This window comes from Antennarius striatus, chromosome 14 (assembly GCF_040054535.1).
Source record: "Antennarius striatus isolate MH-2024 chromosome 14, ASM4005453v1, whole genome shotgun sequence".
Lineage (NCBI taxonomy): Eukaryota > Metazoa > Chordata > Actinopteri > Lophiiformes > Antennariidae > Antennarius > Antennarius striatus.
In genome coordinates, this window is record NC_090789.1 from 19684295 (window position 1) to 19708637 (window position 24343).

General features: G+C 46.2%; 2 protein-coding genes across 2 annotated transcripts; one reads left to right on the forward strand and one right to left on the reverse strand.

The window, feature by feature from the left end:
- Window positions 1-80: 80 nt before the first annotated feature.
- Window positions 81-4016, reverse strand: ppp1r11 (protein phosphatase 1, regulatory (inhibitor) subunit 11). The gene is made up of 3 exons (XM_068332225.1): window positions 3686-4016; window positions 2766-2874; window positions 81-778 (listed from the first exon to the last, which is right to left on the reverse strand). Exons 1-3 carry the CDS (start codon window positions 3761-3763, stop codon window positions 594-596), a joined length of 372 nt encoding a protein of 123 aa, XP_068188326.1. The 5' UTR covers window positions 3764-4016; the 3' UTR covers window positions 81-593.
- Window positions 4017-4272: 256 nt separating this feature from the next.
- vars2 (valyl-tRNA synthetase 2, mitochondrial) lies at window positions 4273-24004 on the forward strand. Its single transcript, XM_068332223.1, has 29 exons — window positions 4273-4727; window positions 4973-5045; window positions 5119-5219; window positions 5486-5607; window positions 5694-5760; window positions 6136-6233; window positions 6340-6421; window positions 6671-6790; window positions 7234-7342; window positions 7413-7501; window positions 9950-10040; window positions 10183-10310; window positions 10530-10633; window positions 12119-12200; window positions 13847-13923; window positions 14354-14432; window positions 14582-14675; window positions 15692-15762; window positions 15837-15962; window positions 16062-16166; window positions 16977-17045; window positions 17137-17215; window positions 17798-17928; window positions 18551-18703; window positions 19423-19647; window positions 20283-20394; window positions 22457-22695; window positions 23002-23151; window positions 23360-24004. Exons 1-29 carry the CDS (start codon window positions 4551-4553, stop codon window positions 23435-23437), a joined length of 3231 nt encoding a protein of 1076 aa, XP_068188324.1. The 5' UTR covers window positions 4273-4550; the 3' UTR covers window positions 23438-24004.
- The last annotated feature ends 339 nt before the right edge of the window (window positions 24005-24343 follow it).

The window sequence follows — 24343 nt, forward strand, 5'->3', positions numbered from 1 at the left end:
TCAGGTCTTTGTAGGATTTTTTTGCATCGATTTTGTTCCTTGTCTTCATCCATTAATCCTCCTCACGGGTCCTGGGTCTGCTGGAACCTCTCAGATGAACGGTGGGGTACACCCCAGATGAGACGCCAGCTGAATGCGGGATCGCATCAAAGACAAACAACCATCCACACTCACTCTCACACCTACGGTCAGTCAATCAAACACCAGCTCAATGTAATGGATTATAATCCTGACTTTATTTTCATACATCATTAATGCAGGGGAGCCGTGATTGGCTGAGGGACAGGACAGCATTGGAGCATCAGGACTGAACAGCTGAGACACACTGACAACGTTAGATTAGATTAGATTATTGGCTCAGCTCGTCTCTGATCGCTTTAAAGCAAACCTTGAGTTATTTTTTTCGTTTTGTGTCAGCTGACGTTACAGATCAGCGTTATATGAGGCTGCTGCATGACGGGCACGGCTGTGTGTCTGCTCCAGCTGCTGGGGGGCGGGGGGTGGAATGTAGGGTCATGACTGCCTGCTCTTAAATACTGAGTTCAACTAAAAAAAAGTGCAGTTTTGTTGTTTGGAGGAACTCTCAGTGCTGATCAGTGGGTGTGTGACCCCCCAGTGTTTGGGGGCGCTGTGCCCCCGCCACCCCCACTCTGTCCATGGCTTCTCCTGCTGTGGCCCAGGATACAGTGAGCACTGCCACAGCCTTCATCCTCATCTTCTCCCTCGCTTTCAGAGGACGACTCTCCGAACTGTCGGGGCTTCTCGTAGATGCAGCAACCTGGAAGACACGACGCAGGGCCCAGATCACCCACAGAAACAGCAGTCAGGCTCACTGACAGATCACTGACCCCCCCCTCAGACAGCTGTGGTCAGGAGTAGAAGGGAAGGAGGTAGAAACAGCCATTTGGATTCTACCACAGCAGGAGGACTGGAGACGATTCACGACCACAGCCTCTCAGGTGACGATGATGATGATGAAGCTTCAAGCGTCAGCATCAACAGCTTCAGCACCGTCATAGTGTCACTAGTGAACTGGGTCAGGACGCTATTACTGGAGATTACTGCATTTATTAAACCAGGGGGGTCAAACTCATTTTCACTGAGGACCACATCAGCATCACGGCTGTCCTCAAAGGACCAGATGTAACTAATAAATGTAACTACAGGTACTCCTCAATAAATGTAACTCAGTGTAATGTAACTAAATATAACTACTCCTTAAAGTAACTAATAAATATAACTAAATGTAACTCAATAATGTAACTAAATATAACTACTCCTTAAAGTAACTAATATAACTAAATGTAACTCAGTGTAATGTAACTAAATGTAACTACTCCTTAATGTAACTAATAAATGTAACTACAGGTACTCCTCAATAAATCTAACTCAGTGTAATGTAACTAAATGTAACTACTCCTTAAAGTAACTAATAAATATACCTAAATGTAACTCAATAATGTAACTAAATATAACTACTCCTTAATGTAACTAATAAATGTAACTAAATGTAACTCAGTGTAATGTAACTAAATGTAACTACTCCTTAAAGTAACTAATAAATATAACTAAATGTAACTCAATAATGTAACTAAATATAACTACTCCTTAATGTAACTAATAAATGTAACTAAATGTAACTCAGTGTAATGTAACTAAATAACTACTCCTTAAAGTAACTAATATAACTAAATGTAACTCAGTGTAATGTAACTAAATGTAACTACTCCTTAATGTAACTAATAAATGTAACTAAATGCAACTCAGTGTAATGTAACTAAATGTAACTACTCCTTAATGTAACTAATAAATGTAACTAAATGTAACTCAGTGTAATGTAACTAAATGTAACTACTCCTTAAAGTAACTAATAAATATAACTAAATGTAACTCAATAATGTAACTAAATATAACTACTCCTTAATGTAACTAATAAATGTAACTAAATGTAACTCAGTGTAATGTAACTAAATGTAACTACTCCTTAATGTAACTAATAAATGTAACTAAATGTAACTCAGTGTAATGTAACTAAATGTAACTACTCCTTAATGTAACTAATAAATGTAACTAAATGTAACTCAGTGTAATGTAACTAAATGTAACTACTCCTTAATGTAACTAATAAATGTAACTAAATGTAACTCAGTGTAATGTAACTAAATGTAACTACTCCTTAATGTAACTAATAAATGTAACTAAATGTAACTCAGTGTAATGTAACTAAATGTAACTACTCCTTAATGTTAAATAACTGAATTTCTGACTGATTCTAGTTCCAAACATTACAGTTAGACAGAAAAAACATGTTTGTTTGTTTCTCTGTTCTAACATAAATCCTTTAAATTTGTCAGGTTATTAAACCCACAGAACTCCATCAATCAAGGATCAAACTATCAGTCAATAAAGAAAAATAACATCAGACACAAGTTAGGACGTTAACTTTGTTCACAACGTTTAGTCAGTTAAAATGGGATTAACTACTGCATTGTGGGAAATGTAGTTTTGGTCAAAGCACACTTTTGACCTATATACATATTGACACTCTGACCTTTCATGCTCTCGCGGGCCACGTAAAATGATGTGGAGGGCCAAATTTGGCCCCCGGGCCTTGAGTCTTACACATGTGTATTAAACTGTGTTGGATGTTCTCCCAGCCGGTCGCTGGCTCACGCTGGCATCCATCAACACGCTGCTGCTGCTGCGTTCACACTCAGACCATCAAAATTACACTAGTGACAATATAGTAGTGAAGATGTGCTCACACTTTGAAGACCTTCTTCCCAGGTGCTCATTGTCTACAGTGTCGCTGGACCACTCCACCTTCTTCTCAGTCTTCCTCTTCCTCAGCTTGATTGTCAGGCTTCGTCCCTCCTGTGAACGTGAGACAGCAACCGTCTGACGGTTATTTAGGGCTAAAGGTTACAGGACAATGTTGTTTGGCCTGAAAAGACTGCTGGAACATAATAAACCCAACAGACTCCTCCTCGTTATCATAGTTTGACGTGTGAACCGACTTAAGGACAAACCCTTCTAGATGACAACATTATAACTGGAGGTGTTCATCTACAACAGTCTCCTCATCATCAATGATGAGGGGTTAGGGGTTAGGGGTTAGGGTCAGTGGGTTAGGGGTTAGGGGTTAAGACTAGGGTCAGTGGGTTAGGGTTGGGGGTTAGGGTCAGTGGGTTAGGGTTGGGGGTTAGGGTCAGTGGGTTAGGGTTGGGGGTTAGGGTCAGTGGGTTAGGGTTGGGGGTTAGGGTCAGTGGGTTAGGGTTGGGGGTTAGGGTCAGTGGGTTAGGGTTGGGGGTTAGGGTCAGTGGGTTAGGGTTGGGGGTTAGGGTCAGTGGGTTAGGGTTGGGGGTTAGGGGTTAGGGTCAGTGGGTTAGGGTTGGGGGTTAGGGCTGGACATCAGGTCACAGCCCTCTGGAGGATGGAGACTGTGGGCTTGAAGGTTCTCAGGGCAGAGACCTGACCCCAGACCCATCCTGAATATGATGTTCTTCTACCGCGGTAACAACATGAACACCTCCTCCATCGCGGTAACAACACGAACACCTCTCTTATCGCGGTAACAACATGGGCACTCCCCCGGTGACCGCGGCCCGTCGGCTCTGGGACACCTGGAGGCTTCTCCTCCACCGACGAGCCCCACACCGGACCCGCTCTGCCGTGCACCGGTTACCTGCTGGGGCGGCGGCGGCGAGCTGGTCTGGACGGTCTCCGTGATGGTTTCACTGGACGTTCCGGGAACCTCCGCCATACCTGCAGCTGTGTGCTAACGCTACCGTTGGCGAGCCCTCGGATGCTGGAGGAAAGGAGCCAGCGGTGGACAGAGGCCGCAGAGTGGGGCTGTGGTGGCAGGAAAACACCTGTGATCTGTAAATGACAAACTAAATGGAAGCAGAAGGTTGTCCAAACTGTGGTTTCTGCTCTCAACACTCTGAGATGGGTAATAGTCAAGCGGAAGGTTTTCCGCTCCACTCCGGAAGTAGAGGCTTCACGTCCCAGCGGTGATCAGCTGACTTAATTATGTTGTTCGCCTCACACAGGAAATACGTCAGGCCGCTTTATCATAATTATATTATACCATACATAATATTGTGTAAACGACTAATAATCATTTAGGACGTTCCAATCACATTTTAATAAAACAGTGTTAACGTATTTCTTTTATTTTGAAATACTCACCGGATATCCCCTATCGGTGACAGTTTAGCTTGACCAGCAGCGGTGTTGTGGGGGGAAGACATTTCCAGACGGACAGCGGCTACTTCCTGTTCGTCAGTTTGTGGCGGTCCGGCTGGAAACACCTCCCTGTGCGGAGGTTACAGGAACACATTGTAACGAGAAGCAGGAGAAGTGGTTCCTGCACCGGCTGTGAATCAGCTCCGACACAACACCGGGAACAGACGAGAAATGCACTTCTGGTCGGATTCTCACCGACGACGTCGCGACGTTCAGGTCGTCACGTCCCGCCTCCCTTAAGCCCTGGACCCTGAAGGTGAACGTGTCGGAGCTGAGGGTGTGTTTGCTGCCTAGAGCCGAGGATGTGGAGGGCAGGTCGGGTCGCCAGGCTGTCCGGGAGGGGGGCAGTGAGAGCCTTCAGCAGCGAGCCCTCAGAGCCGCCCTCCCCCCACCAGCCCCACGCCTCGCCCCGGACACAGGCCGAGAAGCTGCGGCGCAGGCGGCGGCGGGAGGCCGCCATCCTGTCGGGCCAGAGCAGGGTGAGGGGGGGGGGGGTGATGCCCCCCATGTGGGACAGCATGGCAGTGATGGAAACACCACGTGTGACATGACCTGAGACTGGAATGTAGGCCCCCATCCTTAACAGTGGAGAACTAAACCACAGGGGGGCTGATCGACCTGGGGGCTGATCTGAGCCGTTCTGAACAGGGGGGGGGTCTTGTTACCTGGTCTTTCTTTGAAAACGTGACAGTGAAGGATGCTCTTGTGTTGTTTGTGTTTCCAGGCAGCTAAAGTGCAATGGAGTGAGAAGGAGAAGATAGTTTACACAGCTCACACCCCCCCTGGGACTAAAAAAGGTGATGACCCCCCCGTCGGCGATGCCACACAGCTTTGCTCTGGCCTGTTTAACGGTAATGTTTGAACGTGCAGACACAAACACGGCGTTCCCGTCGTCGTACAGCCCAGAGTACGTGGAGTCCAGCTGGTACGAGTGGTGGGAGAAGGAGGGCGTCTTCAGACCGGAGACACAGGTGAGGGCTCAATCTGGTGGGATTACCGTCAAACAATGGCCTCAAGAGGTCAGGGTGGGGTCGGAGTGTGATGGAGTTTTCACTGACTTTTAACAAAAACACAAATTAATTATTATATTGTGTTCAAATCCCTCAGTGGAGTTTGTTCTTCAGTCCAGACGGGAACACGAGTCTGTCCCAGACTGTGACTCGGGTTGTTTTGAGGGGCGGTCCCTCCGTCTGTAACGGTTTGAGTGAACCCTGATGCTGACGTCTCCCCGCCACAGGAGGGGCTACCTCACGCCGTGGATCAGACCTTCTGTCTGTGCATCCCCCCACCCAACGTGACCGGCTCGCTGCACCTGGGCCACGCCCTGACGGTGGCTGTGGAGGACGCTCTGGTCCGATGGTGACGGCCCACACGCGCTCGTGTCTCCAGCTGGTGATGACCTCAGACCTCTGGTTCAGTGTCCTGTGTTTCTGCCCCCCCTTCAGGAAGAGGATGCAGGGGCTCCGGGTCCTGTGGGTCCCTGGATGTGATCATGCAGGTATCGCTACACAGGTATGACAGCCCCCCCTCTGGTTCCTCCTTCACAGGGAGCTGATGTCTGGCTGAGGTGTCAGTCTGTCCCCCACCACAACAGACATGGGTGCTCCACATAACCAACACTTGTAGCCCCCACCGTCTCATTTAACTCCTGCTAAACCAGCTCACGAGGTTTCACTGTTTCATGTTCAGTTATTGATCTGTCTCCACTCAGACTGATCAGACTGATCAGACTGATCAGACTGATGTGTTGTTGATGTCAGAGACGTTTCTCACCGGAGGGTGAATGAAGCCCCTCAGCCTTTGAGCCCCCGGCGTGTGGGCGGGGTCTCAGGTGGGGGTGATGCTGATGCTTACAGACACACGTCTGACGTGTTCCGTGTTGGTCAGACGGTGGTGGAGAGGAAGCTGCTGAGGGAACGAGGGAAGCACCGACGGAGCTTCAGCAGGCAGGAGTTCCTGCAGGAGGTGTGGAGCTGGAAGAACGAGTGAGTGGGCCGTGCTCCCCCAGGACTACGTTTAACTCATGCAGGATGTCTCAGCTGTGATTGGCTGCTTTCAGCTGAGTGCTGTGGTGTTTCCTGTTGACCTCAGGAAGGGGGAGGAGATCTACCAGCAGCTCCGACAGCTGGGCGCCTCTCTGGACTGGAGCAGAGCGTGTTTCACCATGGATCCAGTAAGAGCCCCCCCACCCCCCCAGAACATGGAACCCTCTGTGGTCCTAAATGTTCACGTTCAAACACAGGATGTGATGTTTAGTGTCTGTACGCGTGTGTCACCCTACCTCCTCCTGATCAGTCAATCAAAAAAAACTGCATAGATTGTAATGAACCTGTTTTCAGGTGTTGTGTGTCATCACCAGGTAAACTCTGACCTACAGGTGAGTGATCAGCTTCAGTCAGTCCAGCGTGTTTCTGTGTTTCAGGGCTTCAGCAGGGCCGTGACTGAAGCCTTCGTCAGGCTGAGTGACTCCGGTCTGATCTACCGCTCAGAGGCGCTGGTCAACTGGAGCTGCGCTCTGGAGTCCGCCATCTCTGACATCGAGGTGAGACGCAGCACACACACACACACACACACACACACACACACACACACACACGCACACACACACACACACACACACACACACACACACACACCAATCATAATTACCATAATAATAGCCACAATAATAACTCTAATAATAACCATATTAATAACTATATTAATAACATAATAATAACCATTATAATTACCATGATAATAACCATAATGATAATCCATATGTTGTTCATTAGTTAAATCTGGAGCTAAGCATCATGGGACATATAAACAGTGATCTGAGCGTGACTTGACCCCTGACCTCCTCAAAACAATCTGAATGAGAGTCTCTCACACGTCTGGACGTCTTCGTTCTTTCGTTGGTCTTCCTTCCTGTTTCCTGTGACAGTCTGAGCTGTGATTGGACGTTACCTGTACGTCAGTCTTAACATTGTGAATCTGCGTCAGGTTGACCTGAAGGAGCTCCCCGGACCCACAATGCTCTCTGTTCCTGGTTATGAGAGGACAGTGGAGTTCGGAACGCTGTTCACCTTTGCGTACCCGACAGAAGACGATGGTGAGTATGGTGAAAGTGTAGCGGTGTGAGCCATGTTGTGTCAGGCTGATTGTGGTCCTGTTGGATGCAGGTGTAGAGGTGTGTGTGTCCACCACCCGTCCTGAGACCATGCTGGGGGACGTGGCAGTCGCTGTTCACCCTGACGACCCTCGATATCAGGTGAGGTCCACCGCGACGGGCCGAGGCTGGAGAGGCTGATGTCACACACCAGCGTTCTGGTCTGCGTGCGTCTTGACAGGAACGTACGATCATCAGACGGCGTGCGTCTTGACAGGAACGTACGATCATCAGACGGCGTGCGTCTTGACAGGAACGTTCGATCATCAGACGGCGTGCGTCTCTGGGACGCAAGCGTTAAGTTCTCACCACAATAAATCGATGCTTCCTTTTTCCTCCATTTAATGAGTCCATCGACCGCTGACAGGTTTGTGAGGCTTCAGCCGAGAACAACCAGTCAAAAGGTAATGAAGAAAAGGAGACACAGTACTACAGATAGTACTACAGATAGTACTACAGATAGTACTACAGATAGTACTACAGGTATTACTACAGATAGTACTACAGATAGTACTACAGATAGTACTACAGATAGTCCTACAGATAGTACTACAGATAGTACTACAGATAGTACTACAGGTATTACTACAGATAGTACTACAGATAGTACTACAGATAGTACTACAGATAGTACTACAGATAGTACTACAGGTATTACTACAGGTATTACTACAGATAGTACTACAGATAGTACTACAGATAGTACTACAGGTATTACTACAGATAGTACTACAGGTATTACTACAGATAGTACTACAGGTATTACTACAGATAGTACTACAGGTATTACTACAGATAGTACTACAGATAGTCCTACAGATAGTACTACAGATAGTACTACAGGTATTAATACAGATAGTACTACAGGTATTAATACAGATAGTACTACAGGTATTACTACAGGTATTACTACAGATAGTACTACAGATAGTACTACAGGTATTACTACTGATATTAATACAGATGGTACTACAGGTATTACTACAGATATTAATACAGATAGTACTACAGATAGTACTACAGGTATTACTACAGATAGTACTACAGATAGTACTACAGATAGTACTACAGATAGTACTACAGATAGTACTACAGATAGTACTACAGATAGTACTACAAGTATTACTACAGATAGTACTACAGATAGTACTACAGATAGTACTACAGATAGTACTACAAGTATTACTACAGATAGTACTACAGATAGTACTACAGGTATTACTACAGATAGTACTACAGGTATTACTACAGATAGTACTACAGATAGTCCTACAGATAGTACTACAGATAGTACTACAGGTATTAATACAGATAGTACTACAGGTATTAATACAGATAGTACTACAGATAGTACTACAGATAGTACTACAAGTATTACTACAGATAGTACTACAGATAGTACTACAGGTATTACTACAGGTATTACTACAGATAGTACTACAGATAGTACTACAGGTATTACTACAGGTATTACTACAGATAGTACTACAGGTATTACTACAGATAGTACTACAGGTATTACTACAGATAGTACTACAGGTATTACTACAGATAGTACTACAGATAGTCCTACAGATAGTACTACAGATAGTACTACAGGTATTAATACAGATAGTACTACAGGTATTAATACAGATAGTACTACAGGTATTACTACAGATAGTACTACAGATAGTACTACAGGTATTACTACTGATATTAATACAGATGGTACTACAGGTATTACTACAGATATTAATACAGATATTACTACAGATACTACTACAGATACTACTACAGCTATTACTACAGGTATTACTACAGGTATTACTACAGGTATTACTGACAGATATTACTACAGGTATTACAGATATTCCTACAGATATTCCTACAGATATTACTTTAGATATTACTACAGATATTACTACAGGTATTACTACAGATTTTACTACAGATACTACTACAGGTATTACTACAGGTATTACTAAACGTGTGTGAAGGTTCTGTCAGCGTGGTTCAGTGTCCTCAGGAGAAAATATGAGTTAAAGACAGAAAACTATTGAGGGAAAAGCAAACAGGAGAAAAAACGGTTTCACATCTTTCTTTAGTTCTAAAACAGTCTTTCAATGCCTACCAGGCTTTAACATGTCATGAATATTTTTTTTCTTTTTACTTAAACAGTTACGACATTGTTATTGATATATTTAAAATTAATTGTTAGTTTTAATGTTTAGTTGTGTCTGATGTGTCTCTGCTCTGGTCTCATTGTGTCTCTGCTCTGGTCTCATTGTGTCTCATTGTGTCTCTGCTCTGGTCTCATTGTGTCTCATTGTGTCTCTGCTCTGGTCTCATTGTGTCTCTGCTCTGGTCTCATTGTGTCTCCTTGTGTCTCTGCTCTGGTCTCATTGTGTCTCGTTGTGTCTCTGCTCTGGTCTCATTGTGTCTCATTGTGTCTCTGCTCTGGTCTCATTGTGTCTCGTTGTGTCTCTGCTCTGGTCTCATTGTGTCTCGTTGTGTCTCTGCTCTGGTCTCATTGTGTCTCGTTGTGTCTCTGCTCTGGTCTCGCTCCAGGCGCTTCATGGGAAGCAGTGCAGACACCCCTTCACCCACAGACTGCTGCCCGTCATCACCGACCCCAGCATCGACATGACGCTAGGAACCGGTGACCACAACACACACTGACACACAGTCACTCAACACACCACCAGCCCAAAGCAGCCAATAGGAAGCTGTTCCTGGTGCTACCCCACCCCTGACGTTCTGGTGCTGTTGTCATGGTGACTGCACCTCTGTGTGGTTTGCAGGTGCGATGAAGGTCACTCCTGCTCATGACCACACCGACTTCCTGCTGTCACAAACTCACTCACTGCCACGCCTCACTGTGATTGGAGGAGACGGGACGATGACGCCCCCCTGTGGACAGTGGCTGCAGGTACGTTGGTCGCTGGATGTTCTGCCCCAAGCGTCAGGTTCCATGTGTGACCCCCGTCCCCCACTGTGTGGTCAGACTCCACAGGGTTAAGTAGGACCCGTGTTTTTACCTGGTGTGGCAGGAGGCTGTCAGCTGTCTCACCTCCAACACGCTACTGTCTACTACATGCCTGAGACGTGTGTCCAGCTTCACGCATCACCCGTGTGTCTGTTTCTGAAGGGAGTGAAGCGTTTCGATGCCAGACAGCTGGTGGTGGAGGCCCTCGCTGAGAAGAAGCTGTTCAGAGGACGGAGAGATCACGCCATGAATTTACCTGTCTGCAGGTAGAGGACCACCTGTCTCACCCCCTCCGCATGCAGTCATGCTTTTGCTCAAAAGTATTTAAAGATGGTTTCCCTTAGAGACAGACGCTTCTATAAATGATGTTCAGTGTGGAAATAAACACAGTGAGCCCTCGTTCCTCACGGTTATAACATCATGAAAAAGTTCTGCTTTTTGTCGCTCTTTTCAGAGAATGAGATTTATATTGATTATAAATAACACAAACTTTAATGTCTCAGAAAATCAAAATATTATAAAAAGGTTCAGTTTTGGAGGTGATCTCAGTCGCTCCAGTCGGACAAAGAGTAGAGACATGGTCTCCTCAGAGACATGGTCTCCTCAGAGACATGGTCTCCTCAGAGACATGGTCTCCACTGAGACATGGTCTCCTCAGAGACATGGTCTCCTCAGAGACATGGTCTCCACTGAGACATGGTCTCCACAGAGACATGGTCTCCTCAGAGACATGGTCTCCACTGAGACATGGTCTCCACAGAGACATGGTCTCCTCAGAGACATGGTCTCCTCAGAGACATGGTCTCCTCAGAGACATGGTCTCCTCAGAGACATGGTCTCCTCAGAGACATGGTCTCCTCAGAGACATGGTCTCCACAGAGACATGGTCTCCTCAGAGACATGGTCTCCTCAGAGACATGGTCTCCTCAGAGACATGGTCTCCACTGAGACATGGTCTCCTCAGAGACATGGTCTCCTCAGAGACATGGTCTCCACTGAGACATGGTCTCCACAGAGACATGGTCTCCTCAGAGACATGGTCTCCACTGAGACATGGTCTCCACAGAGACATGGTCTCCTCAGAGACATGGTCTCCTCAGAGACATGGTCTCCTCAGAGACATGGTCTCCTCAGAGACATGGTCTCCTCAGAGACATGGTCTCCACAGAGACATGGTCTCCTCAGAGACATGGTCTCCTCAGAGACATGGTCTCCTCAGAGACATGGTCTCCTCAGAGACATGGTCTCCACTGAGACATGGTCTCCTCAGAGACATGGTCTCCTCAGAGACATGGTCTCCTCAGAGACATGGTCTCCTCAGAGACATGGTCTCCACTGAGACATGGTCTCCACTGAGACATGGTCTCCTCAGAGACATGGTCTCCACTGAGACCAGGTTCTGACCAACCACAGAACCAGCCCTGTGGATGAGTGCGTTCAGGTGTTCCATGTCCCTTTTCCTGACTCCCCACCCCAACAGGGACGAAAGACTGTTTAGTTTATACTCCAGACTAAACATCTCCAGCATGTCTTTGTGTAAAATCCTTTCACTTGTTGTGCACACACACACACACACACACACACACACACACACACACACACACACACACACACACACACACACACACACACACACACACACACACACACACACACACACACACACACCCTGCCCATGAGGTGTCTGTCTAACGACCGTCCTGAAGTCAAAGCGCTCTATAACCTGTCCTCTCCTGTCCTTCTGCTTCCAGTCGTTCAGGGGACGTGATTGAACCTCTCATCAGGAAGCAGTGGTTTGTCCGCTGCAGGGAAATGGCTCAGAGAGCCGTACAGGTAGGCTGTCCTCTGGTGGAGAGGAATGGTACGCAGCTCAATCTTTATACAACAGGTAGGCTGTCCTCTGGTGGAGAGGAATGGTACGCAGCTCAATCTTTATACAACAGGTAGGCTGTCCTCTGGTGGAGAGGAATGGTACGCAGCTCAATCTTTATACAACAGGTAGGCTGTCCTCTGGTGGAGAGGAATGGTACGCAGCTCGATCTATATGTAATACGTGACTTTAAAAGCACCACCTTTACATCACATGCTCAAAGGGATTTACACCCCATAATATTAACATCCTGGATTTATACCCCATAATATTAACATCCTGGATTTATACCCCATAATATTAACATCCTGGATTTATACCCCATAGGGTTAGGGTTAGCCTAAGGGTTAGCATTAGGGTTAGGGTTAGCCTAAGGGTTAACATTAGGGTTAGCCTAAGGGTTAGCATTAGGGTTAGGGTTAGCCTAAGGGTTAGCATTAGGGTTAGCCTAAGGGTTAGCGTTAGGGTTAGCCTAAGGGTTAACATTAGGGTTAGCCTAAGGGTTAACATTAGGGTTAGGGTTAGCCTAAGGGTTAACATTAGGGTTAGGGTTAGCATTAGGATTAGGGTTAGCCTAAGGGTTAACATTAGGGTTAGGGTTAGCATTAGGATTAGGGTTAGCCTAAGGGTTAACATTAGGGTTAGGGTTAGCATTAGGATTAGGGTTAGCCTAAGGTTTAACATTAGAGTTAGGGTCAGCATTAGGGTTAGTGTTAGCCTAAGGGTTAGCGTTAGGTTTAGGGTTGGGTTAGGGTTTGGGTTGTAGGAATCATTATCAAATTAGCACTAGTCACTGTCAAGACTAATGTAGTTAATAGAAAAAATAAGAAATTTAAATTGAAAAAATAATCTTTTAATAATTGACAAAAATACTTGTAATCACAGACACAAGCTCCACCCACAGGAAACAAGCACTCTGATTCACTTTGTGTCACGATTATTACATAAACGACACCAGAGCTGAGGGCGCACAAAATACGTTTATTACCAAAGCGCTAACACAAGTTTCATTGGCCAATAACCGAAGACACTCAGGAGATCCGACCAATTATGTCCACAGGACGGAGGACGTCTGGCTCGTTAGGATGATATTCTAGTACCCAGAAAATCCTCTTAATCCACCAGAAACAACAATATTAACGAAGAAACAAACAGTCCAGATTTACAAGAAAGAACAAATAAATTAGAACCTGTCAATATTAGCCACAGCTTTACTAAATATAGAAAACAAATCTAACTTTAATCTTAATCTGAATCTAATCTTACAAATTAAGAAATTTAACGTGTAGTATTTTGTGTCAATTGAACTTGAAAGTAGTAATGAGTTTGAATTTGTCATCGGAACCTAACAACTCAGTATTCTGTGACTTTAATGGGAGGCAGCAGATAGTAAAGAAACACAATGAGGAGCAGGTCACCAAACCCCCACCCTAACAGCAGGAGGAGAACCAGATGGAACAGTCTTATCAGGAGGTACCACCTTCCTCCAGGATCCTGTTACTATTTAGAGTGAGGCCACAGCCGTTCAGATACATGGGGGGGGGGGTAATAATAGTTGAGTGAATCTCATCTCTAAACTGGTTGAAAACACTCAACTCTTTCTGGTCAGGCTGTGGAGGACGGAGAGCTGGAGATCATCCCCCAGATTCACACCAAGACCTGGAAGAACTGGCTGTCCAGCATCAGGTAGACTGTTAGGACCTCTGGGTTAGGGTTAGGGTTAGGTTTAGGGTTAGGGTTAGGGGTTCGGTTTAGGGTTAGAGGTTCGGTTTAGGGTTAGTTTTAGGGTTGGGGTTTGGTTTAGGGTTAGGGTTAGGTTTAGGGGTTAGGTTTAGGGTTGGGGTTCGGTTTAGGGTTAGGGGTTAGGTTTAAGGTTAGTTTTAGGGTTGGGGTTTGGTTTAAGGTTAGTTTTAGGGTTGGGGTTTGGTTTAGGGTTGGGGTTAGTTTTAGGGTTGGGGTTATGACCTCTGACTTAGACCAGATGAGTGTGTGTGGGCAGTAATGGAGGGGTGATGGTGTGTGTCGTTCTCAATGCTATCCAGCATCACTCTGATCATGAAGGAACTCGTTTCCACCCATGGGTCTCCAACAGCATGTCCCTCTGTTTGCTTGGCAGTGATTGGTGCATTTCCAGGCAGCTTTGGTGGGGTCATCAGGTCCCAGCGTACCAGGTGGAGCTTCCTGGAAACCAGGAGGTGTGTGTGTTTGGAACAGTGCTACGTAGAATTACAATGGTTGTCCTTGGTTTCCATCTAGAGGAACTTGGAGTAGATGAACGCTGGTGTAGAGCAGGAATGGACTGACGTCACCGTCAGCCTCCTGACGTCTGTGCTGTCTGTTTCAGGGTCAGTGGGTCTGGGGGCGCACCGAGGACGAGGCCCGGCAGAGAGCTGCCCTCCAGTATGGTGTTAAGCCAGAAGCTGTTGCTTTGACTCGAGGTGAGTCACCTCCACTGGACTCCAGAGAGAAGCTGATCCAGCAGAGAGTCTGTTAGCATTAGCTTCACCTGCTAACCACGTCTGAGGCTGTTTCAGAACAGACTCAAACACAGGAAGTCAGCAGGAGAACAGAATAACAAAGTTCTAGTCAGGAAAACCTGACAGGAAGACAGAAGGAAACACGAGAAGTCAGCTGATCACACAGGAGGGATTGATGTTACTGCTGCTCTGCAGCGCCACCTGTCTGATCGGAACAGCAACACCAAGACCACTGATTGGCTGTTTCAGTGTGTACACAATGTCAGATCAATAACTCATTACTAAGCTCACCTATTTGTCTACATGCATTGAATATAGTGTGCAGTCTGTAACCCGTGGCAACCGTTACCATGACACTACCTGTGGCCAATGAGAGTTAGTGTTGATAATAATAATAATAATAATAATAATAATAATAATACAAACACTGAATGAGTGAATGAAGGTGGGGGGGCTCTGAGGGGGTAAAATGAGGAGATGTTTCAGGTGGTTCGTGGGTCGATGTGTCCTCAGGACGTCTGTAATGACGTCCGCTGTGACTTCCTGTTTCAGTCTGACTGACACTGATGTGGTGTTCTGTTGGTGGGGGGCGGGTGACAGCCAATCAGAGGCAGAGCAGCGTTAGCATTGGTTGAACATTTCACTGGGAAATTGTAGAAAACACCTGAAATCTGTCAGTTGGTGCTGAAGCTTCTACTCTTGGCTGTGTCTTCATTGTGTTTCTATTATGTAAATCAGGGCCGTCCAACACATTTTAGCTCAGGGAGGAGATTGTGTCGTCAGGACTGGAGCAGTGACCTCATGGCTCCATCTCAGGTTGTGTCTCAGTTTAGTGTCCATCTGAACGTGTTCGCACCAAAAGTAATCCACCTGACAGTGATGTGATGTGATGTGGCCCACGGGCCGTAGCTTTACCCCTCCTGGTCTACATGTGTCATACGTGTCTTTACTTTGTGTGTCCCCGTCCCCGCCGTCAGACCCCGACGTTCTGGACACGTGGTTCTCCTCGGCGCTGTTTCCCTTCGCCATGCTGGGCTGGCCCGACGAGGTGAGACTCTGACATCAGCAGAATGTGATCAGTAACAGCCTCTGCACTACAGTCATAACCTGACCCCCCCACAGACCCCAGACCTCCAGCGCTTCTACCCCAACTCCATCCTGGAGACGGGCAGCGACCTCATCTTCTTCTGGGCTGCTCGGATGGTGATGCTGGGCTCGGCGCTGACTGGACGCCTCCCGTTCAAGCAGGTCAGGAGACGCTCCTGTCCATCAGAACACCTACAGGAACGGATGTCGGCCCATCCTGGTGTGTCTCACCTGCTTCTCGTGTTCCTGTCATGTGATCAGATTCTGCTCCACCCGCTGGTCAGAGATAAACACGGCAGGAAGATGAGTAAATCTCTGGGAAACGTCATCGACCCGCTGGACATCATCCACGGAGTCCCGCTGGAGGTACGGGTCAGCTGACAGGTTACTGCTACCTTTGATCTATGGTCTTACTCATACTGACCTTGGCAGGATGCTGCAGTCTCTGACTGCCTGTTTGTAACTGAGAACGAGTTTCCTCGAAACGACCTGAACCTGTATTTTATTTATTCTGTGTTGTTTTAAAGTCCTGGTCAGGAAGAGAACTTGAGTATTTAGAGTAGTAACGACACTAAAATCACCTCAAATGGAGATTATAAATTTAATAAACCTCAAAACCAATGGTGTTCATATGTTGAGGACTACCTGTCTCATTATTAATTGTTATCGACTGCTCAGCTACCTTTTGGTCGGTATATTAGCATTTATTTTAGGTCATAAATTTGACCTTTTTGTCAGTCACTAGGAATGATGGTAGTTTCTTTAGACATGTAAATGATGATGGTGCAGTTAGATGTGTGTGTTTCACTCACAGCAGGTGTCATCTGTTTCTTTATGAGTCATAAAGTTTAAACATTTCTTTATATATTCATTCATTCATGTTCCCTAACAAAGACACTGACGCCAGTTCTGGGTCAGACCGAGATGCACTGCCCCCTGGTGGAGAACTCTGATGGGTGATATTATTGTTTTCTCGTGGAATTTCCACGGGTTCCCGCCTGTGTTTGATATGTTAGAGTTAAATGTCTTCTATTTAAGGCACCAGTGCTACCTGTGCTACCTGTCCCAGGTGAATTCAGTAGTGACTGGACTTCACAGCCGCTCCTAAGCTGCTCCTAGAACCATTACACCCCTGAACCACTGAATGCTCTGAATCAGGTTCTGTTTCCTGTCCAGAAACTTCTAGAGAAAGTGGTGGAAGGAAACCTGGACCCCAGGGAGCAGCTGGTGGCGCTGGAGGCTCAGGTCAGCTTCCTTCTGTCCGTCTGTCCTTCCTTTTCTGCTGACTCGACACTCGTTAGGTTTCCTCTTGTCTGTCCGCTGGTTTCCTCCACAGAGGACAGACTTCCCCGACGGGATCCCTGAGTGTGGGACTGATGCTCTGCGCTTTGCCCTCTGCTCCAACAGCATCCAGGGTGAGTGTCCTATCTGACAGGAAACCAGTGTGTGTATGTGTGTGTGTGTGTGTGTGTGTTACAGGGGCCTGTACACACTAACATGTATGCATGCGTTTGATTGAAGAATTTCTTCTTTACTTATTTAATTATTTCCCTTCGGGGATCAGACCAGTAAACTAAATAAAAATAAAAAATGTAAAAATATCTGAACCGTTTCCAGTCAGAAGTAGAACTGAGAGGCTGTCAAAGCAGCGTCGTGTTACACACAGCTGACTGTTGGGGGGGATCAGCTGTCGAAACCACCAGTGAGACAATAAATAATCAAACTTTATTTTTACAGCCCATAAATCTCAAATGACAGTCTGCCTCTGGGGGCTTTACAGTCTATACAGTTACACCCTCTACATAAAAGCCCCAACAGGGTAAAAAGAACAAACCTGTGAGAACCACAGATAAAGAATCCCCGTCCACAGGAAGTTAAACAGGTGACAAACGTCCCCGTAGAGACGCCCACTGAGACGGTCCCACCGGGGTTTAGGAACACAGCTCGTCTGTCTGCCTACTTCCTGACTTTTTGTGACTTGTTTTTGGCTCGAACAGGAGACGCCATCAGTCTGTCCGTCTCTCAGGTCCTGACCTGCAGAAACTTCTGTAACAAAATGTGGCAGACACTGAGGTTCACCCTGGGAGCGCTGGAGGACAACCCGACACCACTGACCTCCCTGGACCAGGTACAGACCAGTAGAGACCGCCCTGTGGGATCATCAGACCAGTCACAACAGTGATTCAGGTTCTACAGCTCCTGTCTCAGAACCTTTAAGGCTGACCCACAGACAGCCCAGCTGGACCTTTAACCCCTAAAACCTGCTGAGATGCAGACGACGTGTGAACAGTTATGTGAAGGTTTGGCCTCGAACAGTCAGCAAAGAAGTAAACCTTGTTTTAGAACTGCATTATTTAATTATATCGTTGAAACAAGTTTGGGGGGCCAGATTACAGAGACTATAATCTGGGCCACAGTCTGCCCAGGCCTGGTCTAAGCTATGGTCTGGTGTCTACAGGGGGGTTGGGGTCTCTCTGACCCCATGGGGTCCCGGAGCTGCAGGAGCGCTGCCTTCTGAACGTCCCCCAAACAAAGTCCATCTATAAGAATAAAATGTCAGGATTAGATTAGGGATTGATGTGGAACGGTCTGATATCCAACCCGACCCCAGACGACTGCTGAGCTGCTCCAAGAGTCAGCTGAGCCAATCAGACGACATAAAGCACTCAGCTGATTGGACGGTTGTAGTTCTAGTCCAGGGTGTACAAAGTAGTACCCTTACTGAGTGTTTGCCCCCCTCTGCCCCTCAGATCCGCCCCGTGGGCGTCATGGACCAGTGGATCTGCTCCAGACTCTTCTCTACGGTGGAGCACTGTGAGCGCCATCTGCAGGCCTACGAGCTGCACAGCGCCGCCTCCAGCCTGCAGGCCTTCTGGGTCCACAGTCTGTGTGACGTCTACCTGGTGAGACGGGGTCACGGGGGACACGGGGTCACGGGGTTGCTGTGATGTCAGCCAGACGGAACACGGGTGAACCTCGGCTCACGTCGTTCACCAGGGACCTGACGTTACTGGAACTGGTCTCCAGATTAAGATGAGCAAACAGTGACCTTTGGTTTTTATTGTAGTGCTTCTCTTCTTCATCCTCCTCTTCCTCATCGTGGGTCACGGGGTTTTTACACGCTAACAACATGATAACATGTTTTATTCTGAGTGAATAGTAATTAGATTTACACACTCAAAGACGCTTCACAGTGGATTGTTTTAAACCGACGGAGAGCGTTGTGATCGGTCTGAATATTGATCATTGATCGGTCTGAACATTGAACATTGATCATTGATCGATCTGAACATTGATCATTGATCGGTCTAAGCATTGATCACTGATCGGTCTGAACATTGATCACTGATCGGTCTGAACATTGATCGGTCTGAACATTGATCATTGATCGGTCTGAACATTGATCATTGATCGGTCTGAACATTGATCATTGATGGGTCTGATCATTGATTGGTCTGAACATTGATCACTGATCGGTCTGAATATTGATCATTGATCGGTCTGAACATTGATTAATGACTGATCTCTAACTGCTGTGGGACATTTTAGCAGAAGGTAATCAGACTGGGGGCGATCAGCCAGCGGTGCTGACACACAGGTGTTGGTTGTCTCCCCCCTGCAGGAGTGTGTGAAGCCTGTCCTGGCCCCCGCTGCAGCAGACGGGGGCCCGTCCCGTCAGCAGGCCTGTAGCGTCCTGTTCCACTGCGTGGGGGTGTCTCTGGCCCTGCTGGCCCCCTTCATGCCCTTCATCACTGAGGAGCTGTGGCAGCGGCTCCACGCCCCCAGCGCCGCTGTGACCCCCCAGGCCAGCCTGTGTCTGCAGCCCTACCCCCGCTCCTCACAGATGGTAGGGACCCAGCTGGGCTAACCCTGACCCCTAACACTGACCCTAACGCCTAACCCTGACCCCTAACCCTGACCCTAACTCTACCCCTTAACTGTTACCCCTGACCCTAACCTCTAACACTGACCCTAACCCCTAACCCTGACCTTAACTCTAACCCTTAACTCTAACCCCTGACCCTAACCTCTAACACTGACCCTAACCCCTAACCCTGACCCTAACAGGGTCAAGTTTAGGGGTTAAATTCTGCTGTGTGCCTGCAGCATCTCTGGAAAAGTGTTTCTGTCACTTTTCCCTGGTGAAATTTAGACGTGCAGATATTCAGACGTGATCTGACACAGATGGAGGTGACAGGAAGAGTTTAAACGTCTCCATCCAGGCCCTGTAAATTACCCATGATGCAAAGCTACAAGATTTAGGCACCGTCCAACTTCCTGTTGCTGCTTAGGGAACGCTGTGTGTGTGTGTGTGTGTGTGTGTGTGTGTGTATGTGTGTCTGTGTGTGTGTGTGTGTGGTCTGTGTCTGTGTGTGTGTGTGTGTGTGTGTTTGTTATTGTATTAACGTGTTGTTTTGGTTGGACGCTCTGCTTCCCGTCTCTTCTGCTGACATGTTCTCCGGTCCCTTCACTTCCTGTCAGGCACACTGTCATTTCCCTGAGGTGGAGAGGGACTTCCTGCTGGTAAAGGAAGTGGTGCGAGTCGCTCGCGCTCTACGAGCTCAGTGTGGCCTGACCAGAGAAAAACCAGCCAGTAAGTAACCAGACGGACTGACTTCTGGAGAAACACCTCACTGACGACGTGGGCCGAGAGACGTTAGTCCACATGTGTCAAACCCAAGGCCCGGGGGCCAAATGTGGCCCTCCACATCATTCTATGTGGCCCGCGGGGCATAAAAAGGTCAGAGTATCGAATAATAAATTGTTCAAAAGTGTGCTTTAACTAAAAACTACATTTCCCACAATGCAGTAGTTCAGCCCATCTTAACTCTGACTAAACGTTGTGAACAAAGTTAACGTCCTAACTTGTGTCTGATGGTATTTTTCTTTATTGATTGATAGTTTGATCCTTGATTGATGGAGTTCTGTGGGTTTAATAACCTGACAAATGAAAAGGATTTATGTTAGAACAGAGAAACAAACAAACATGTTTTTTCTGTCTAACTGTAATGTTTGGAACTAGAATCAGTCAGAAATTCAGTTATTTAACATTAAGGAGTAGTTACATTTAGTTACATTACACTGAGTTACATTTAGTTACATTTATTAGTTACATTAAGGAGTAGTTACATTTAGTTACATTACACTGAGTTACATTTAGTTACATTTATTAGTTACATTAAGGAGTAGTTACATTTAGTTACATTTATTAGTTACATTAAGGAGTAGTTACATTTAGTTACATTACACTGAGTTACATTTAGTTACATTTATTAGTTACATCAAGGAGTAGTTACATTTAGTTACATTTATTAGTTACATTAAGGAGTAGTTACATTTAGTTACATTACACTGAGTTACATTTAGTTACATTTATTAGTTACATTAAGGAGTAGTTACATTTAGTTACATTACACTGAGTTACATTTAGTTACATTTATTAGTTACATTAAGGAGTAGTTACATTTAGTTACATTACACTGAGTTACATTTAGTTACATTTATTAGTTACATTAAGGAGTAGTTACATTTAGTTACATTACACTGAGTTACATTTAGTTACATTTATTAGTTACATTAAGGAGTAGTTACATTTAGTTACATTACACTGAGTTACATTTAGTTACATTTATTAGTTACATTAAGGAGTAGTTACATTTAGTTACATTACACTGAGTTACATTTAGTTACATTTATTAGTTACATTAAGGAGTAGTTACATTTAGTTACATTTATTAGTTACATTAAGGAGTAGTTACATTTAGTTACATTACACTGAGTTACATTTAGTTACATTTATTAGTTACATCAAGGAGTAGTTACATTTAGTTACATTTATTAGTTACATTAAGGAGTAGTTACATTTAGTTACATTACACTGAGTTACATTTAGTTACATTTATTAGTTACATTAAGGAGTAGTTACATTTAGTTACATTACACTGAGTTACATTTAGTTACATTTATTAGTTACATTAAGGAGTAGTTACATTTAGTTACATTACACTGAGTTACATTTAGTTACATTTATTAGTTACATTAAGGAGTAGTTACATTTAGTTACATTACACTGAGTTACATTTAGTTACATTTATTAGTTACATTAAGGAGTAGTTACATTTAGTTACATTACACTGAGTTACATTTAGTTACATTTATTAGTTACATTAAGGGGTAGTTACATTTAGTTACATTACACTGAGTTACATTTAGTTACATTTATTAGTTACATTAAGGAGTAGTTACATTTAGTTACATTACACTGAGTTACATTTAGTTACATTTATTAGTTACATTAAGGAGTAGTTACATTTAGTTACATTACACTGAGTTACATTTAGTTACATTTATTAGTTACATTAAGGGGTAGTTACATTTAGTTACATTACACTGAGTTACATATAGTTACATTTATTACATCTGGCCCTTTGACAGCAGTGATGCTGATGTGGCCCCCATTGGAGATGAGTTTGACCCCCCCTGTTTAGTCTGTCTTGATGCAGATAATAAAATGTGAGTTGTGTCTAATGAGGTGTTTGGTTGTCATGTTGTGTGTCTGTTGTGTGTCTGTTGTGTGTCTGTTGTGTGACTGTTGTGTGTCTGTTGTGTGACTGTTGTGTGTCTGTTGTGTGTCTGGTGTGTGTCTGTCGTTCCAGTGTGGGCGGTGTGTTCTCCCCCAGAGGCTCAGACGCTCCTTCGCTTCCAGTCAGCTGTTGGGACGTTGGGTCGTGTTTCCAGCCTGCAGGTGTTCTGTCCTCACGGAGCTGATGGCCCCGCCCACCTCACTGCACCCCCCAGTAGAAGCCCAGTGGGAGTGGTCAGCCACACCCCTCCCCCCAGTGGATGCCTGGTGGGCGTGGTCAGCCACACCTGTCAGTTACACCTTCATGTCCAGGCACGTCCTCTGCTAATGCACCCTTGCGCACACACACACACACACACACACACACACACACACACACACACACACACACACACACACACACACACAGGCCCAGTAACTGTGTCAGTGAAGTGAACGGAGGACCAAACACCAGCTGGGACCCCCGGGGGTCCAACAGCGTCACGTTTCTCCTGACAGTCAGAATCATCTGATGATGAAACAGGAAGTGATGCGTCACTTTTCAAACTCAGACTCACTGACATCAATGGGTGTTGTCCTCATGGTGGTGACGCCCATCGTGCTCCTTCTTTGTCCCAGAATGCATCAGATGTTGATCAGCAGGTGGAGCGGCTCACGCAGCGCAGGAACAAGCTGGTCCCCAGGCTGGAGGAAGTCCTCCACACGCTGAGGTCTCCTGACTTCCTGTCCAAGGCCCCCGCCCGCGTCCAGCAGCAGATGGAGAACAAGGTGAGCAGGAGTCCTGTCGTATCCATCCGCCAACACGTGGTAAAGAACGAGATCCGGTCTCACTGACCCGCTGACTTGAGTAAATACGATCAGGTTCTTGAACTTGAACGTAACAGAACTTCAGCAGCTACCATCCAGTAGGACTCCAGGTAGAACATGTAGATGTGGTTCCTCTTCTGACCCCCCCTTGTGTTCCTCCTGGGTTCAGGTTTCAGCCCTGCAGCAGGAACTGAAGACCATTGAGGAGCAGCTGGAAGCCTTAGAAGTCACTCCGACAACAGAGTAACTACAGACAGCTGGACTTCCTGTTAGAGGACAGCTGGACTTCCTGTTAGAGGACAGCTGGACTTCCTGTTGGAGGACAGCTGGACTTCCTGTTGGAGGACAGCTGGACTTCCTGTTGGAGGACCATTGCTGGATGTCTTCATGAAGACTGAGCTGGAGCCCTCACACCGTGTCCAAGTCAAACAGCCGTTCTACAAATAATTCCTGTTACTGATAAATAAAAGCAGCCAAAAAATAAAGTGAATGAATCTTTTAAAGCAGCTACTGTATATTATTTTGTGATTGCAGAAATCAGCTAAAATGGGCCGGTACACAAAGGTCGTGAGGTCAGCCCCCGCCCATGGGCCAGCCAATAAAAAGAGAGCATTTGTATTTATTTATAGTGATCCCTCGTTCCTCGTGGTTAATGCGTTCCAGGAACCACACGCGATTAAGGAATCTGCGATCGAGATTGATCCTATGTCCCTTCATAAGGCCGTCTTGTGACTCCTGACCCTATGTCCCTTCATAAGGCCGTCTTGTGACTCCTGACCCTATGTCCCTTCATAAGGCAGTCATGTGACTCCTGACCCTATGTCCCTTCATTAGGCCGTCTTGTGACTCCTGACCCTATGTCCCTTCATTAGGCCGTCTTGTGACTCCCCCTCAATGTCCCCTCATAAGGCAGTCATGTGACTCCTGACCCTATGTCCCTTCACAAGGCCGTCTTGTGACTCTTGACCCTATGTCCCCTCATAAGGCAGTCATGTGACTCCTGACCCTATGTCCCCTCATAAGGCCGTCATGTGACTCCTGACCCTATGTCCCTTCATAAGGCAGTCATGTGACTCCTGACCCTATGTCCCCCCATAAGGCAGTCATGTGACTCCTGACCCTATGTTCCCCCATAAGGCAGTCATGTGACTAT